General features: G+C 42.2%; 1 protein-coding gene across 1 annotated transcript in view; it reads right to left on the bottom strand.

Annotated features, from left to right (window-relative positions):
• Positions 1 to 19,325, bottom strand: part of DNAAF9 (dynein axonemal assembly factor 9) — a 169,592-nt gene that overhangs the window by 67,947 nt on the left and 82,320 nt on the right. Inside the window, exons 12-21 of the mRNA XM_052650925.1 lie at positions 19,213 to 19,294; positions 18,210 to 18,246; positions 12,453 to 12,540; positions 9,647 to 9,723; positions 7,246 to 7,290; positions 6,831 to 6,876; positions 3,723 to 3,834; positions 2,670 to 2,740; positions 1,730 to 1,780; positions 1,065 to 1,152 (exon numbers count right to left, since the gene is read on the bottom strand). Of these exons, the coding sequence (XP_052506885.1) occupies positions 1,065 to 1,152; positions 1,730 to 1,780; positions 2,670 to 2,740; positions 3,723 to 3,834; positions 6,831 to 6,876; positions 7,246 to 7,290; positions 9,647 to 9,723; positions 12,453 to 12,540; positions 18,210 to 18,246; positions 19,213 to 19,294 (697 nt within the window). The remainder of the gene's footprint in view (positions 1 to 1,064; positions 1,153 to 1,729; positions 1,781 to 2,669; positions 2,741 to 3,722; positions 3,835 to 6,830; positions 6,877 to 7,245; positions 7,291 to 9,646; positions 9,724 to 12,452; positions 12,541 to 18,209; positions 18,247 to 19,212; positions 19,295 to 19,325) is intronic.

Here is a 19,325-nt window from a genome sequence, read left to right as displayed (position 1 = left end):
CAGGTCCACAGATGGAAAGGAATCGTGTTCAGGAGCTGTACTTTATGAATTACAAGCCAGAGCCTCACCTACAGCTGATTTAGATAATCTTGATGATGAGATTTTGGATTTTTCAGCTGGTGAGAGTTAAGACTTTGAATTGTTGCCATAATGGAATGAGGCTCTTGGATGGGGTTGATTATATCTTTCATGTGAGAACTGTTGGGGTCAGAGGGCATACTATGGTAGGCAGAAATTTAAGACAGCCCCCATGACCTTCAGCTTCTTAGGTTACTCCAGTGTTCGTACAACATTCTGGGGAGATTATCTGATTGGGTCTTCTCCAATCACATGAGCCCTTTATAAGCAGAGTTTTCTCTGGGTGGTAGAAGAGGAGGTCAGAGAGATTAGCAGTGTGAGAGAGATTCAACACGACGGAGGTTCTTTGTTGCTGAGATGGAGAGGGTCACAAGGCAAGGACCTCTGGAAGGAGGAGCTAAGACTGCTTCCAGCTGATAGCCAGCAACAAAAAAAGGAACCTTAGTTCTCTGGTCTGAAGGAAATGGACTCTGCAAACAACCCGGATGAGCCTGGGAGCAGGTTCTTTCTCAGAGACTCCAGAGATAAGCCTGGCTGATGCCTTGACTTCAGTATTATGAAACCCTACACATAAATCTCGTAAAATTTGCCTGGACTTCTGACTCATAGAACTGTGAGATAATAAATGCATGTTGTTTTAAGCTATGAAATTTGTGGTGATGTTACACAGATGTAAAAAACTAATCCAGATTTTGTTTTGGCCCAACAGAACCTATTTCTGGACATGCTGCTGCTCTAGCCCATCCTGAGAGCAATCCTCAGGCAGCAAGCAACAAGAGGACCAGTGCAGTTCTAGTGGCAGTCCTTTCTAGCACAAGTCTCATCTGGAAAATGGACAGATCAAAAGAGAAAAGCTGTGGGAAAACACTTCTACACTCAAAAGTTTTTTCAAATATCCCATGTATCATGAATTACAACATTCATCTCAAAACCTGTGAAAGAGGGACCCAGACAGAGTCAAAAACAGAAAAGTCAGAGCTGCTCACCTTCTTCAGGCCAAGATTGTGAATTACTAGAATAAAGGTATGCTCCTTCTCCTCTAGTTAGAAAAGTACCCAGGAAACACTCATCTCCCTTGAAAAAACAAACACAAAGAGCAGGTGATTTACAGCATAAACATTCACAGAATCAAAAGTTCTGTCCAAGTTTGTATGTCTACAAAAGCTGCTAAGTCAGCCTTAGATATACTCAACTTCTCTTCCAGTTCTTGGCAATTCTTGGCTCTTTGCCATATTATTGGCACCTGTGACTTATGCTGAGAAGAAGAATGTTAAGGTCCTCTCAGTCTAGGCACCATGGTCTGCAATGCTTGTCCATATTCCAGTAAATTTATACCCTCTGATAACAGAGGTGGCTTCTCCTTGGCCTAAAGCCTTGACCTTCAGTTCTATATGTCTCGAATTTGAGAACTGCTTCTAAAAGTACTGAGAGATTTTCAAAAAACACCAAAAGGTTTAAATGGCAGTAAGAATCCCTCTTGTGTACTCCACACATGGTTATTTCTAGAGCTCTGCTCTGAAGGGGAAGAATACAAACAGGAATTGAGACAAGGAGGTACAGAACTCTTAGATTAGCAGTAAGATCAAATATGTTGAATTGTTTTTATAAACTGTTTACATTTCATCTTGGTAACATTAAGAAGGCTGCTTACCAGAACTGACTGCTGGGTTTTCTCAGACAATTTTACTTCAATATCTTCTACCTGTGTCCAAAAGGAGTACAGATTTTCAATTCACTGCTTCAAGGGCATAAACTCTGCTAGGTCTCCCCCTGTGTTCACATATTTCTAAGAGAGCAGTCTCTGTCAAATCCAGGGTTCTCAGGCCCTGATGGCTGGCAGACATGGTTGCTGGATACCAAGTGCAGAGCACAGGCCATGGTAGGCTCCCTCACAGGGACATGAAGTCCAACTAAATGAGCCTACATTATGTGCAGAGAGTATGTTAGTCTCCACTTAAATTTCATTTTGGAGAAAACTAATTTTAGGGATGAAGGAAAGAGAACATACTAAAATATTTTGAGTGTGTTCTCATTTAAACATGTTCACATTAGAGGATGACTTTTGCTTGTCTTTATTCAGTTTAGAATTGTAGAAACAGAATATAAACAAATTCTGAAATAGGTACTTAGACCATTACTAGTACTTTGTGTCCCAAGGCACCAGAGATTCAGACCAAGTCCCACAGATGAAGATGGGACCTTTCCACATGTACAGACATGGTTGTAAAAACTCAGCAGCAACAATTCTGACAGAAAAGGGAGCACATGATCCACTTTTCACTTCCTGTGTGACCCTGGACAGGTTGGGAAATTTCTAAACCTCAGGCTCCTCACCTGTAAAATGAGGATATTAACTTCTTCCCTTGACAATTTAACAGGGACCCAGATAATTTACTTTCTTTTGGAACTTTCCCCAGATTACAAGTTAATGAAATTAGATTCGTTTGTATAAAGAAAAAGAGCAGAGATAAAAACTTCTATCTGAACAGTGGTTAGGTCAGGATCTGACATCCCACCAGAGACTCGTCCTTAAACGTTCTCCCCAGTTTCTCCACGTTTATCTCCATTTTCACCTGATGAATGACACTAACCAGCCAGGAGCAGAATCTGGGTATAGCAGCTGTCAGGATTATAAAGCTGGTTTCTGTCATAACAGTGCCATCTGCAGGAAGACCACAGACATGTCGGTTACTGCCCACCACCAGAGCCCACCTTGCAGACCCCTGACTGCTTCCCATCCTCAAGAGTGAGAGCTCCTCTTATTAGGATACAAAGTCTGATGCCTTCAGAAAATGAATTCCTCCTCTGGGGACAAGAGCCTAATGAGGGGATGGAGAAAGGCTTCCTCATGTGATTATTCTTTTTAAGACAAATAGAAATACATATTTAAATACAGAGTCCTTTTCAATCTATGCTTTTAATTTTTGTCAAGGTAGTACAGGTGTTTATATTAAAAAAACAAACAAAAATTATCAAGGTCATCAAGCACTGGATATTATCATTCTCTAGAATTTTTTGCTACCATAATGGATAAAAAAACTGGATCTAACTATTGCTTCAAATTGTTTTTCCTGACTACTAGTAAGGCTGTACATATCCATATTCATACACACACAGTGGACCCTAGAACAATGTGGGGGCTAGTAGTGCTGACCTTCTACACAGTTGAAAATCCATGAGTAACTATACAGTCGGCCCTCCATATCCACAGTTCCACATCCATGAATTCAACCAACCATGGAATATATAGTTCTGTAGTATATACTTACTGAAAAAACTCTGTGTAGTTTAAACCTGTGTTCAGAGGTCACTTATGTACATGTGTGTGTATAAACATTAAAAAAATATATACTATTTTAAAATTTGTTTTATTTTACACTCGGGTGAACTGCCTGCTCATATTTTTTGCCCATTTACCATTGGGTAGCTTGTTTTTTTCATATCAGTTTGTAAAAACTCTTCATAAATTAGGAAATACACCCTTTGTTTATTGTAAGTATTCTAATATTTTCACCAGTTTATTCCTGGTCTTTTGATTTAGACTATGGTTTATTTTGCCAAATATATATATACATACACACACACACCCACAGACATATAAAAGCAAGTTCAAGTTTCGCTTTCCAAAGATGACATACACCTACCTTTTTCTTTAACCAAGATCTGAGATGTCAAAAATGATTCTGAGAACACCACAGATCCTAAGCACCCCCTTCCTCCCAGCAAGTCAGGAATGTCATAGATGGCCATACAAGCCTGTATCAAATGAGAAACCAGAGTTAGACCAGTTGTCAGTCCTAAACATTCAGGGAAAGATCCACAAGAAACAGACCACAAAATACTAAGCCACATGGCAAAAAAATACTTGAGAATTTCTAAGGAAAACTCAAGTTATCTTGAGATGCATCTCAAATTGGGAGATGACTTCAGGATCACCTAGGCTTCCTTGCGATTGCTCCTAGGTCAGAGGCACACTTGGGCTAGAAGAAGAATATCTTCATGTTTCTGTAAATTCCCTCAAATTGCTTTCCTGCCTGAAAAGCAATGTAACAGCCCTTCTTAACTGACTGTCACATTCTACTATGTCCACATGGTCATGCATTCCTTCTTTGGTTTGGGCTCAAGTTCTGAACAAATCTGGAAAGTAAGATACAGGTTTTCACAGATATTTTTGGCTACATGTCAAAACATACAAACACTCCTTTCAGGACCAAAAAATCAAAAGAAAGCTGTTCAAGCTTTTATAGCCAAGACAAATAAAAATAAAGAGTCTTACATAGGTCAGGGAAAAAAAAAACTGGAGCAACTCAGAGAAAGCTCCTGAATGGCTGGTAAGAAGGTTCTAATTTAGTTAAAAACTAGTGAAAATAAAATAATTCTGAGGACAATCTAGCAGAGGAAATGCAGAAAATGGTATAAGCCAGAGCTGAAGTCTGAGATGAGCTGGAGTCTGAGATGACTGTGAAAATCTGGTGAGGGATACGAAATAAGTTACATGATAAGCACTCCCAGGTTCCTGCCCCTCCTGGCCTGACACTGCTGAATGACCAGGTACATAGCTCCTGAAACTAGAGTTCATTTTCATATCTTGATGTCCTTGTGTGGGACCCTGCTCTAGCCTTAGGACAGAGACAAAAGACCTTGGCCTACAGAAGGGACTGACAGATTCTGAAAAAAAAAAAAAAAAAGTGGCAGAAGAGTTGAAAGGGAAAAAAAAACCCATGAAGTCCTTATTCATCCATGTTGTCATGATAAAGAAATACATAAAACTGACAGGTAGGTTTTATATTTTTATTAACTTTCTTATTAGGCATAACAACTAGAAGTTAAGTGAAGTCGCTCAGTCGTGTCTGACTCTTTGTGACCCCATGGACTATAGCCTACCAGGCTCCTCTGTCCACAGAATTTTCAAGCCAAGAGTACTGGAGTGGGTTGCCATTTTCTTCTCCAGAGGATCTTCCCGACTCAGGGATTGAACCTGGGTCTCTCGCATTGCAGGCAGACGTTTTACTGTCTGAGCCAAGGTTTATTTAAATTTGTTCCAAAGAATTTTGAGTATCTGAAGACAAAGAACCATCCTGGGCTACATGGTTCCTCTTACGTGACAATGATCAATTCGGTTCCCAAGTCAATTAGAAAGACAAATCTTGTAGCTCCTAATCCCCACTTTCTTATTTGGCCTCTGGTGTTCAGAAAGGGGAAAGAGGACATTAAAAAGAATATAGGTAGATTTTTTAGGCACTTGCTCTGTACTTCCCTATGTGGCAAGGGGACAGAAAAAATATGAAACATGGTTCCTATCCTCAGGAAACCTATAATGTAAAGTTAGAGAGATAAGAGCATTCCTACACGTAAGTCAACACATGACACACTATAGAATTACCCCCTAATTTATGTAGTATAACCTTTGAGTACTCTAAGAATACAGTACTTGTAGGGAGAAATCAGTAGGGCAGGCTTAAACGAAGAGGCAGAACTTCATCTCTGCCTGGAACGGAGGACAGAATTTGGACAGAAAGCACCAACATCCTATTTTTTCTTTCCTATTTCATTAGCTGCTTCTGAATGCGTACTTAACACAGTACTGGACTCCTAATCACCTACTCCAGTGCAAAACACCTTCCAGAGCACTGCAAAAGAGTCTAAGAAGACAAGTAAGGAAATCTAAAGTCTAGCAAGGAGACAAAGTAATATCTACCTAAGCATCAGAAAGTATTCATTTTCCAGTCTTGATGTTACAAAAAAGTCTCAATTAGTTCTAAAAGGACAACAACACAAAATGCTGACACAGACAGGGAGCAGGTACATTATAAAAACAGAAACTACTCACAACCTTAAAAAATTACTCATATTGTACTACTCTCTGTAGATAACACTACTGCTTGTCCACTGATGATGGCAATGGGCATGCATTTTCTCCAAGTCATCTACCCCTGTGCACCCAGTTCCCCATGATCAAAATCTCACTGAAATGAAGTTCAGGCAGGAGCCACAGAATGGACATAAGATATAACTTGTACCCACATACACTGCAACCAGAGTCTTGGCTGGATATCAGCCATCCTCTTATGCACTGCTTGCCAATTTTCTTTGTATCAGGATGCACTGGGGCGGGATGCACAGAGGATTCAGATGTGGTTGGGAGCAGCTGGTCTAGAAACTCTGGCTGCTGAAGACCACCCCAAGGACCAATATTTCTGTATCTCTAAACCCATTCCCCTGGCCCATCAGTAGAGAGGTCAGAAAGCTCTGCTCTGACTATCCCATTTCACCTGTATTTTTTTTTTTAATGTAGTTTTTTTTTTTAATTTCCACAAGCTCCTCTTAAATAAGGGCATCAACACAGGCCTTGGAACATAGAGAAGCCAGTGAAAACCTGGTCTGTGCTGAGGTAGGCTTGTCCTCAGCTCCCATTTCCACGTGAGGTCAGAGAAATTTCAGCCACTTGAAAGAAGCATTCTGAACCTTAGGAAGAGATATTAACCACCTCCTGGTACCCCCTCTCCCTCCCCTCCAGCTAAGATTATACCGAGAGGTGCCTAGACACAGACATGTGGATGTGGTGAGCCTGGTACAGCTGCCTGGCACCCTCAGAAAGCACAGGTTCACCACTGCTGCAGCTGGAAGAATACTGAAGACAATTAGCTTTCTCCAGGGGGCTACCTAAGACCCTCACCTACTCCTACCTCACCCCTTGTAGATGTCCTTTATAGGCCATTCCTTGCCACTTGACCTTTAACAGCTCTGCTTACCGTTTTCACAAAGTATAAGCTATCTTCACTGTCCAGAGGCACGATTCTAGAAAAGGAAATTGATGGGAAAGACATGTATTAGATTTACAATGTTCTCTATTTTTCAACTTGCAAGCAATTCACACACTTAGATCTCTTTTGAGCTTTTTCAAAACACTGGGTTGCATGTATGCAAAATTCCACTCAGACAGAATCAGATCCACCCCCGACCCTACTCTAGTCTTTCCGTGGGAAGCAGTCAGGATAGAGCGGTCTCAGCTGAGCATACCCAGCTTTGAGCCCAGCCCTGGAGTAGTGCCACTGCCAGGTGTGGAAGGGTGAAAAGATCATCCATGATAGCAGTTACATGGTAGCCTTTCTTATTTTGCTCTTAAAACTTGCCCCAAATAAGGACACACCATAAACACATACTTACCTTCCCTGATTATTCACAGCATGTATATGAAAAGCCATCTTGGAGCTGTAGACCCAAAACAAAATAAAACAAAAGTCAGTCTGCTTTTGCGACCATTGTGTGGCAAGCTCTCTAAACACCTGCCACTGCAATGCACCTGTGCTGGGCCCTCATAGCCCCAGTGAGATATGTTATGTCCCTACGTACCCTAGGGTTTCATGCCATCAACAAATGTGGGTTTAGTGTCTGACTCCAGTCATGGCCCTGCCTCTGTGCAGATTCTCAGGACTATCTTGACTCTTGGACAGAGCAGGAGAGAACTACGTGACTACTGCCCACAACAGACTTAGAGAACCTCTACGTGCCCCAGGCCTCTGGCCCATGGCCCTGACATAGTCTCCTGATCCTCTTCCTCTCTTCAACACCTGTGCAGTCAAGCTGCCATCCCTGCTTAGAGCCACACTGCTACCCACAATCAACTGCTGCTGTATAATCAAGTCAGGACTTCAGAACTGAGGAATAACCAGATAACCCTTTTGGCATTAACTCTTTTTGTAAAAGAAGTTTCTAAATTGAATTGTTTACTTTTTCGCTGTAACAAATGCTGGTCAGTCATATGCTAACTGCCCTTGTTCCTCTTGGGAGAATTTGCTAATCTGACGCAGTTTGAGAGAAGCAACCATGTGGAGAGAGAAGTGGAGTTCTAGAGTGGAGAACTGGCTTGCGAAGATTCCTCCTATTGCCTGGGTGTTCTCCTCTTGTTCTTTTCTCTAGCCAGGGTGGGACACTGCCCCCCCAACCCCAGCCCCATGTAGGAGACCATGGGATTGAGGTGGCTTGCCCTAGAAAGGCAGAGTGTTCTAGGCAAGGTCCCGAGGACAGGAGGAATGGATGACTCTGCCAGCCATGCCAATGGTAACAGAAGAGATCTCACTGAGACAGCAGCTATCATTCACTTTTCCAATCACACTACAGGGCAGGAGTATGACGAAACATGCACAGAGAGCTTCCTATCTTGCCCAAGTCACCCAGCTGGAAAGCAAAGGAGCTTCCTTAAACTCAAGTCTGTCAGGAACAGATAGTACAGGTCAGCACACAGCCTTAAGAAACCAAACTTCCTCTAGCCTTCTCTTATGGCCAGAGATATGAGCCACAAAACCCAGAAAAAAGGACAGGAAATCTTAAGCAAGCCAAAAGCTTTGTGTCAAAGAGTTCTGGCTCATTCCCCCTCACTCCTGGAGCTATAGCAAAAGAATTCTTGTTAGTTTATTAACTGACTTAGTTTTCTAAATGTTCCTTCTCACTACCTAGGGCTGTAGATATAAGAAAATGTGGGGCATGGAGCCGAGGTATCACAGGGCACATCCCAGAAGTGTTCTTTATTAAAAATATTTATTTGCTTGGCTGTACTTAGCTGCAGCACATGGAATCTTCCATCTTTGTTGCAGCAAGTGGAATCTAGTTTCTTGACCAGGCATAGAACCTAGGCCCCTTGCATTAAGTCCCTCCAGAAGTATTTTATCTATTAGCTATTTTATTTTTGGCTGTTCCGGATCTTCGTTGCTTCGTGGGATTTTTTTCTAGCTGTGGTGTGCAGGCTTCTCATTGCAGGTGCTTCTCTTGTGGTGAACAGGCTCTAGGGCACCTGGGCTTCAGTAATTGTGGCTCTTGGGCTCTAGAAGCAAAGGCTCAGTAGTTGTGGCCCACAGGCTTAATTGCTCCAAAGTATGTGGGATCATCCCAGGCCAAGAATCACACCTATGTCTCCTGTACTAGCAGGCAGATTAATTTACCTCTGAGCCACCATGAAGCCACCTTTCCCCTCCACCCCTCAGAAATATTCTTAAAGAAACTTTCTAATATTGGTGTCTTTTGTCTTCTTTGCAAAAAATACATCAAATGGTCCTAATATGGGACAGAAGGTTGAGTGGACTGGGTTCCTGAAGGTTTAGCTATGGACAAAGACTACACAGAGATCCAGGAAGCCAAATTCCTAGATCATCTAGACGCTGAGACATGGCCAGGCTCAGGGGTTTCTACCATCTGAGACGCAGATAAGGCCTAGGACAACTCTCTTCTAAGCAGTGACCATTTTCATGTGCCCAAGGCCCCTCATCATCACCACTAAACCTCACCATTCATGTCCCCAGCTTCATCTTTTTAACCTTGGAATCCACATCTGTCTGTTCTAGCACTGATATGTCTCCCATTCCAGCCTAATCAGCATGTCTGACTCTGAAACAGTTCCTTCATCCTTGGCTTCTCAAATAAAGCCCCGATCATTAAAGACTCTCCTTCATATACTAATGATTTACCAGAACATTCCTCAAAGGGGAGAAAGAATATCAAATACATGGGAGAAAGTTTTAAAAACACAAACATTAAATAAAAGTTTTTATTGATAATATAGGCCACTGCTTACCACAGAGCTGCCTTAAACTGCATCAACTCAACGGAATTTAACCCAGATGCCAGGGTCTGCTCAGCTACCTCCTTGGCCTGTAAAACCAATAATAAAACAGAGACAATTAGCTTTCACAGCAGGAAAGAGTATATTCAGCTATGAGGAGAGGACCCTTTTCACATTTGGCCAGGAGAACACTGCCCATTCTCTTTGCCTGACTACTCTGTATGTATCACTAAATTAAAGTGAAAACATCTTGTTACGGGGAATAGGTACCTGGTTGGTTCAGGCTGGGTTCACATGTTGTTCAGTTGCTAAGTAGTGTCTGACTCTTTGTTGACCCCAGGATTACAGCATGCCAGGCTCCCCTGTCCTTCACTATTTCCTAAAGATTACTCAAATTCATGTCCATTTAGTCGGTGATGTTATCTAATCATCTCATCCTCTGCCATTTCCTTCTCCTGTGCCTTCAATCTTTCCCAGCATCAAGGTCTTTTCCAGTAAGTGGGCTCTTTACATCACGTAGCCAAAGTACTGGAGATTTAGCATCAGTTCTTCCAATGAATATTCAGCATTCATTTCCTTTAGGATTGACTGGTTTGATCTCCTTGCTCTCCAAGGGACTCTGAGTCTTCTCCAGCACCACAATTCGAAAACATCAATACTGTGGTGCTCAGCCTTCTTTATGGTCCAACTCTCACATCCGTACAGGACTACTGGAAAAACCACAGCTTAGGTCTGCCATAGTTTTCCTCCCAAGTAGCAAGCATCTTTTAATTTCATGGCTGCAGTCACCATCTGCAGTGATTCTGGAGCCCAAGAAAATAAAATCTGTCACTGCTTCCAATTTTTCCCCTTCTATTTAGCATACAGTGATGAGACTGGATGCTGTGATCTCAGTTTTTTTAATCTTGAGCTTTAAGCCAGCTTTTTCACTCTCTTCTTTCACCCTCATCCAGAGGCTCTTTAGTTCCTCTTTACTTTCTGCGATTAGAGTGGCATCATCTGCATATCTGAGGCTATTGGATCTTTCTCCCAGAAATCTTGATTCCAGCTTGTGATTTACTCAGCCCAGCATTTTGCATGATGTACTCTGCTTGGATGTAAAATAAGCAGGATGACACTACACAGCCTTGTCATAATCCTTTCCCAATTTTGAGGCAGTCAGTTGTTCATGTCCGGTTCTAACTGTTGCTTTTTGATGTGCATACAGGTTTCTCAGGAGACAGGTAAGGTGGTCTGGTATTCCTATCTCTTTAAGAATTTCCAGTCTGCTCTGATCCACACAGTCAAAGGCTTTAGCATGGTCAATGAAGCAGAAGTAGACATTTTACTGGAATTCACTTGCTTTCTCTATGATCCAATGAATGTTGGCAGTTTGATTGCTGGTTCCTCTGCCTCTTTGAAACTCAGCTTGTACATCTGGAAGTTTTTGGTTCATATACTGCTGAAGACTGGCTTGAGGATTCTGAGCATAATCTTACTAGCAAGAGAAATGAACTCAACAGCATGGAAGTTTGAACATTCTTTGGCATTGCCCTTCTTCGGGATTGTAATGAAAACTGACCTTTTCTAGTCACGTGGCCACTGCTGAGTTTTCCAAATTTGCTGGCATATTGAGTGCAGCACTTCCACAGCATCATCTTTTAGGATTTGAAATACCTCAGCTGGAATTCTATCACCTACACTAGCTTTGTTTATAGTAAAGCTTCCTATGGCCCCTTTGACTTCATACTCCAGGATGTCTGGCGATAGGTAAGTGACCATACCACCATAGTTGTCTGGGTCATTAAGATTTTTTTTTATAGTTCTTCTGTATATTCTTGCCACCTCTTCGTAATCTCTTCTGCTTCTGTAAGTTCCTTACTATTCACATGGAAACACTTCATTCAGGCAGGTTGGCACTGGAACCTGATCTGGTGAACTGTAATCAGCTGGGATGGTGCCATTATGAGGCCTGGAAAAATGCTTTCTCCTCCCCGCTCCCTGGCCACTCCCCTCAGTATTTCTTGCCTAGATGTTAAGAACATGCAAATAAATAAAGTTATAAAAATCAGTTAAAAAACAAAGGTGCAGAATTGATATCAAAGAATAACCTGTTGTTTTGCATAAGCTTTCAGTCCAAGGGCTGAGAAATCCCAAGTACTGGGGGGATTCAAGTTCAGTGAGGAGGGAAGATGGCAAGGAACTGGTGAATAGGCTACAGTCTCTTTGACATCTACAACACAACCTTTCCAATGTCAAATGATTTGCTTGAGGAGAGGTCCTATTGGCAATGGGAGGAATCAAGCCAACTCATCTCATCTGTTACTGGGTCAGATATAGAATCCAACTCAGCATGGCAAGTTAACCACAAACAGCAAAAAAGAAAATGGTCAGAGAAAAAGAACAAATATGCCTATCAAGGAGAGGCAAGTTAGCTTTTCTAGTGTTTAGTTAATTTTTTAAAACAAAGAATTATAGGAAATCAAACCATGTAGCTCAAAACAAACTGATCTAACTTTATTAAAAGTCATAGCAGAATAATCTATATTTATTTAATTTTTTAACTTTTGAAATCAATTTCAACTACTAAATAAACAATATACTATAGACTGATTTTTTTTAACACAATCAGGTATCTACAAAGAACTGCCCATCAGCTGTCATTCATAAGACAACAGCAGGTCCCAGGCATCACAAGCTTAGTACTCTTAACACATCTCTTTATCTGGTGCCCAAGCTCACACACAAAATTAAGTATTAAAAGGTGTCCAAAGGTAAAACAAATGGATAAGAAGTTTCACATTAAAATAAGGAAAGAGAAATGTGGTATTGAAATTACCTTTATGAGACTGGAAGTTTTAGCATAACATGCAATGGCAGCCAAAACAGCCTCAATAACAGTAGCATATACCTGTGACAAGAGCCTACTTTAAAAACAAAAAAATAAGGGTTACCTATAGCATCACAAGATTTCATCAAAAGCTGCATGCACAAAAATGACATTCTCTAAGAAACTGGTTTTGAAACAGAGAAAAGTATAAAAACAGAATTTGTTGATTTCTAGACCTTTTAAAAGCTGTGTGCCCCATTCCAACTTTTACTTTGCTCTTGTTAAACCATGATAAGAATCAGCTTTTTTCAAAAAATTATTTTTAATTGAAGGATAACTGGTTTACAACATTGTGTTGGTTTCTGCCATACATCAACATGAATTAGCCATAGGTATACCTATGTTGGGGAGAAGGCAATGGCACCCCACTCCAGTACTCTTGCCTGAAAATCCCATAGATGGAGGAGCCTGGTGTGCTGCAGTCCATTGGGTTGCTAAGAGTCGGACATGACTGAGCGACTTCACTTTCACTTTTCACTTTCATGCTTTGGAGAAGGAAATGGCAACCCACTCCAGTGTTCTTGCCTGGAGAATCCCAGGGACAGGGAAGCCTGGTGGGCTGCAGTCTATGGGGTCGCACAGAGTCGGACACGACTGAAGCGACTTAGCAGCAGCAACAGCATACCTATGTCCTGCAGAGGGAATGGCAACCCACTCCAGTATTCTTGCTTGGAGAATCCCATTGACAGAGGAGTCTGGCAGGCTACAGTCCATGGAGTCTCAAGAGTTGGACACGACTTAGCAACTAAACCATCACCACCATACCTATGTCCCCTTTCTCTTGAACCTCCCTACCACCTCCCACCCCATCCCACCCCTCTAGGTTGTTACAGAGCCCCAGTATGAATTCCCTGAATCATACAGCAAATTCCCATCGGCTATCTATTTTACATATGGTAGTGTATATGTTTCTACGTTATTGTCTCCATTCCTCCCACCCTCTACTTCCCTACTGCCCACCTCCCATCCCACCCCATGTCTGTAAGTCTGTTCTGTATGTCTATGTCTCCCGTGCTGCCCTGAAAATAGGTTCATCACTATCATCTTTCTAAATTTCATATATGAGTTAATACACGATGTTTGTTTTTCTCTTTCTGATTTACCTCACTCTGAGAATCAGCTTGTCTTAATTCTGCTCAAAAGACCAATCCTCCCTGTTTGTGATTCAACAGAAAGTGAAAGTGATGTCGCTCAGTCGTGTCCGACTCTTTGCGACCCTATAGACTGTAGCCTACCAGGCTCCTCTGTCCATGGGATTTTCCAGGCAATAGTACTGGAGTAGATTGCCATTTCCTTCTCCAGGGGATCTTCCCAACCCAGGGCTCAAACCCAGGTCTCCTGCATTGTAGACAAGACGCTTTACCGTCTCAGCCACCAGGGAAGTATTTCAACAGAAGAAAATGTCAACTACAAATTGCCAAGGGCATAGGCCATCTGTCTCTGAACCCTGTGCTGCTGCAGCTGTTACCACTGACATGCCCTGAAGGCAGTCCAGGGTGGAGGTGAGGCACTCTGCTCCAAGGAAATTGGTGGAACAGGTCTTTAGATAATTTGGTATTTTCAGGAACTGATCCCAATCCTTGCATCTCCTCACATCTAGAAAAGTACTAAATCCCTTCATGGTGACATCAGCTCCTGGTGACTAGCAGAAAATCTTTTGTAAAGTTAGCTTGACTGCACTGAACTCATCCTTCACAAAAATTATATACATTGACCTTCCCCCACTGGCAATTTGGAGCAGTCTCTCAGAAGTATCTGAGCTGCTGTCTCCTGGGCTGCAGTCCTCATTTTGCCTCAATAAAACTTAACTCACAATTCTCATGTTGTGCATCTTTTTTCAGCTGACAAAAACTGTATGAGTACTCTGACCCTCAAAGAGGACCTGAAAGGTGTCAAGACACAGAATTTTTGCTTCTCCAGGAACCAACCACACCACAACTTTAAGTAGTCTCCTCCCCTGCTAAGGGCTGGTTGCTCCTGGAACCTCAGGGTAGGAGCCCTCAGGGGACAAAAGAGATTATCCCACTGTGAAGACAGCCTCCATTTAAATGCAAATTAACAGGTTGGTAGTTTCCCTAGTGGCTCAGAGGGTAAAGCTTCGCCCGTAATGCAGGTAGACCTGGGTTTGATCCCTGGGTCAGGAAGATCCTCTGGGGAAGGAAATGGCAAACCACTCCAGTACCTTTGCCTGGAAAATCCCATGGACGGAGGAGCCAGTAGGCTACAGTCCATGGGGTCGCAAAGAGTTGGACACAACTGAGCGACTTCACTTAACAGGTTGGTGGCATCTCTGACTCAATGGACATGAGTTTTAGCAAACTCCAGGAGACGGTGATGGACAGGGAAGCCTGGCATGCTGCCATCCACTGGGTCGAAAAGAACTGGACATGACTTAGTAACTGAACAACAACAGCCGTAAACCACTTTCTAAATACCAGATTTAGAGAACAGAGAATGCTTCTGAGGGTGTTAGGTAAAGAGTCCAAAATGGTGATTAAAAAGTGGCACTAAAAGGCAGATAAAGAAATTAAAAAGCCCACGAAAAACAGAATTTAAAAAGCCTGTGAAAAATAGAACAAAGGGAAAATCTATACCAAGGAACTTTGGTGGGAAAAACATGCCCAACACGCCCCCTTCCTGGATACAAGCCCTGACTGACATGAGCCAAAACAAATCAGACTCCAAGCACTGCTTAGGGGCAGAGAACAAGGACATAAAAAGAAAAACCTAAAATGGGGCAGGACCCACTCCTTTGGGGTAGGTCTGCTCTCACATCTTGGGGAGTGTATTTTTCATGTCGCCTGTTTAATAAATCCTGCCTATGTGAGCTTTATAGTCTGTCATTTTAATTCTCTTACTGTGACAAGACAAGGACCAAGGAAAGAAGCACACCTGACAAGGGGAAGGACCCCCTGGCCCTGCCTAATCTTGCTCTTCTTATCTGACTTTGCACTTCCCAAAGCCATTAGAAGAAGGGTGTTTTCTTTGCCAGATGGGGAATGTCATGAAGATCTCTAGAAAATCCCAACCTGGTTCCCTATTGGGTAGAGTTTTTCAATCTGCATTTTGGGCCAGCTAATTCTTTGCTGGTGAATATAGTCAAGTCCACAGGGTTGCAAAGAGTTGAACACAACTTACCAACGAAACAATAATTCTTTGCTGGGAGGTCTGCCCTGTGTATTATAGGATATTCAGAAACATTCCTGGCCTCTCAGTAGTACCCCCAGTTGTGACAACCAAAAATGTTTCCAGACACCGCCAAATATCCCTGGGGGTGGGGGCTGGGAAGGGACTAGTGGGAGTGGTGCAGTAAAATTGCCCTTGGTTGAGAACCATTGCCTTAGGAGGAGACCCAGGGTCTTATTAGGATAATCACAGAGAGAAGGGGGCTTCCCTGGTGGCTCAGTACTGTCTGCAATGCAGGAGACCCAAGTTTGATCCCCGGGTCAGGAAGATCTGGAGAAGAAAACAGCAACCCACTCTAGTATTCTTGCCTGGGAAATCCATGGACAGAGGAGCCTGGCAGGCTACAGTCCATGGGGTCCCAAGAGTCAGATACAACTTAGTGACTAAACCACCACCACCACCTGCAGAGAAAAGAGGCTCATTCACAAGGCCTCAAAATGTAAGGGAGGTATCTGGCAAGTAACTGTCTTATCTAAGAATATGCCTATGTTTAAGCCTGAGAATCCTGTAACAGGTAAAGGAAGGCAAAAGGAGGTAGTTTGATAGCAGGAAGGATCAGAGAAATGATCTGGTCATTCTCATCTTATGGACAAAACAAGTGGGGCCTATAGCAGTGGAATAAGTTGTCCAAAGCCATAGAAAATGACACAGTTGAACTCAGGTCTGCTCTTAGCCTTGTGCTTTTCCACTGTGCCACACCACATTGCCAACTTCCTTCTTGGCTTCCACATCACACCTCTTCATTGCAGATAAGAGACTGAGGTTGGATAGAAGAAAATGAGAAACAACACATAACAAAATGACAGCTCTAAGGTTCAACATATCCTGAAGATTGTTGACTAGGCTACAGCAGAGGGGTATGTCCTGGTAAGGAAGGTGTCCAGCAGGGACACTGTCCAAGAGCTTGGTCACTTTCAGATATGACAAGAAGCCTCCACATCTCAACTCTAAGGACAACGATTTATAGAGACCAAAAATATATAGATACCCTTCCTCTCTTCCTCACCCAGCCGAATTCAAATATTGCTCAGTACCATTAGTCAGGCTAACACCCTGCCTGGCTTTCTCCTATATAGACTTTCAGGCAAGAGTTCAATACAAAGCTTCCTGACTTCTGACTCATAAAAAGGCCTGGACAGGAGTCCAGAGACCCATGATTAGGGAAGGGCCTGCTCTATGCCTGGATAGTGCTGCTACTGCCTTCACTAGGACCCCATTAGGCCCCAGTACCACTAGCCCTGTGACTTAACAAATCACCTGATGTGGGCCCAAGCACCATTTAACATCCGTCTCTGAAGTACAGTACCAATGGATTTGGTTTAGGCAAAATGTCTAAGGGTCCAGGATGAGGATCCAGGGCAATGGTTAAGCACAGCTGGCACGAAGTACAAGCAGGTACAAAGCAAGATAATGCATATCCATCAACATATAAGAATGTGGTTGACTTGCTGCTAAAATAAAGAAAACCCACACAAAAATCTATACATACTGCAACTGCAGCTACACAAAACCTGTATGTATAATTTAAAAACAACAAAAAGATATACATTAAGATACTAATAGGCAGTGTCAAAGAGGAAGAATTACAGCTAATCTTATTTTTTTCCCTTTATTTTCAAATTTTCTAGTGTGACTATATTACTTTATATGTTTTGGACAGAGCCATATGGGTCCTACTCTAGAAAGTCTGATTTAGTGATTTGAGAACTACTATAGATTGGGAAACATATCTTTTTAAAAAGATCCTTAAATGATTCTCTGTGGTCTGTCCCCTACCTTTGGGAAGCACAGACCTAACTAGTTTATGCCAGGATATCTAATTAGGTAATAACAGAACTATATTTAATGTTCATATTTCTGAATGAAAATCCCTTTATGGAATTCAGAGATTCCTGAATTATTATGGACTGATTATGTCCTTCCAAAATCCATATGGAAGCCCTAACCCTCAACGTTTGGAGGTAGGGCTGGGCTTTTAAAAGGTAAAGTTAAAGGCAGTCGTAAGGGTGGGGCCCTAATCCAATAGGATTCATGTGAGCCCATGAGCCGCAACTAATGAAGCCCATGCGCCTTACAGCCCAAGCCCTGCAACTAGAGAAGCCACAACAATGAGAAGCCCACACAATGCAAGAGTAACTTTCCCGCTTGCCACAACCAGAGAAAGCTCACTCTTTGTAGGGACAAAGACCCAATGCAGCCAAAAAAAGAAATAAATAAGGAAGCCTGGTTTTTCATTAAAAAAAAAGAAAAGAGTTATGGTATTTAAATGCATGGATGTGCAGGTAGGAAGTCTCTGAGTTCTGGAGAGAGGAACAGATGGCAAACCTGGCAGAGTCTCTAGCCTAGACTCCAAGATGAGAGACAGGGGCTGAGACATCTTGGGAGACTACACAGCTCTGCTCAGTCTTAAACCAAATGTCCTACCCAATGTCAATCTCAAAAGGAGGTAGATATGATGGTCTCAATTTCTGAGTAACTTAACTCTGAGAAAGAAAAAGTGTAATAGAAATGAAGACTTACATTTGTTCAGTTTTCTTGGGCAGTTTGTTGTCATCTCCTGTGAAAGAGGACCACTTATTATGAATGTGAGATTACAGGAAATGCAAACACTTTACAAGGAGACTAGACATCTCCTTCCTATTTTGAAGGAGATGTCAAGGACTGTATTTTTTTCTTTTAAGTTAAATACTGTACAAGTACAAATAATAGTGAAACCTAGCTTCTGTGAATATCCTCCTAGACCTTTATCCTGGACAATGATCTTGACAACACACTCAGCATCACCACTAAATACCAAAGAAGACATGTGGAATCTTCAGCTTCAGAAAGTTTCTGCCTCTATATTTAATTTTTTTAAAAAGAAGGTGTAAGTAAACAGGCTCAGTTCTACCTCATTTTTTCATCTCCTTAATTCAACTCAAGTCTTGTTATGTTCAGAATTTCCCAGCTTACATAAAAATAAAAACTCTCAGGAGAAAACCTGGTTTCTGATGTACTCTCCTCTGTGGACCAGTGCTGGGATCCTCATTTATTCTTCTCCATGTCTCTTTGGATGTCTGTAGCTTCTGGTTAGCCCAGCAAGGAGGACCGCTTCAGTCAGCCTAGACTTTCAAAAGCATTGACACTTGCTCCTGTCAATGTTCCCAGCTTATGGGTACCCTTCTACTGTGGCTCTTCCTCACTGTTCTCATAAGAATAACAGGCACCTGGCTGAGTCATCCAAGCTCCCACTGCAGCCCATATCTCCCCCCACTATCTGCAACTGCAGCTGACTCATCTTTGCCTTCCCTCTGATACCAATTACATGGTCTTACATAAGATTAGAACTAATATATACTGAGCTGATAATTATTCCTCCTGAAATACACTCTGTGTGAAACGTGTTAGGCAAAACTATCCACTTGGAACCAGAGAGGGAATTAGAGGCTATAAAATGTGTTTCTGAGGAAAGTAGTAAATCCTGAGTCCATCTCTAGTTCATGGGAGAATAGGCAAGCTGGTGAGACAACTTACATGGACTTACCCAAGTAAGGAACATGAGTAGCTCCAAAAAAGTATGTTCTTGAACAAGCCAAGGGTCCCTTTGGTGAAACACACTGTACTACCTGGATGTCAGAAAAAAAAGTGAAAAAGGAG

Source organism: Budorcas taxicolor, chromosome 13 (genome assembly GCF_023091745.1).
Source record: "Budorcas taxicolor isolate Tak-1 chromosome 13, Takin1.1, whole genome shotgun sequence".
Taxonomy (NCBI): Eukaryota; Metazoa; Chordata; class Mammalia; order Artiodactyla; family Bovidae; genus Budorcas; species Budorcas taxicolor.
This window is presented reverse-complemented; position numbering and strand designations above follow the sequence as displayed.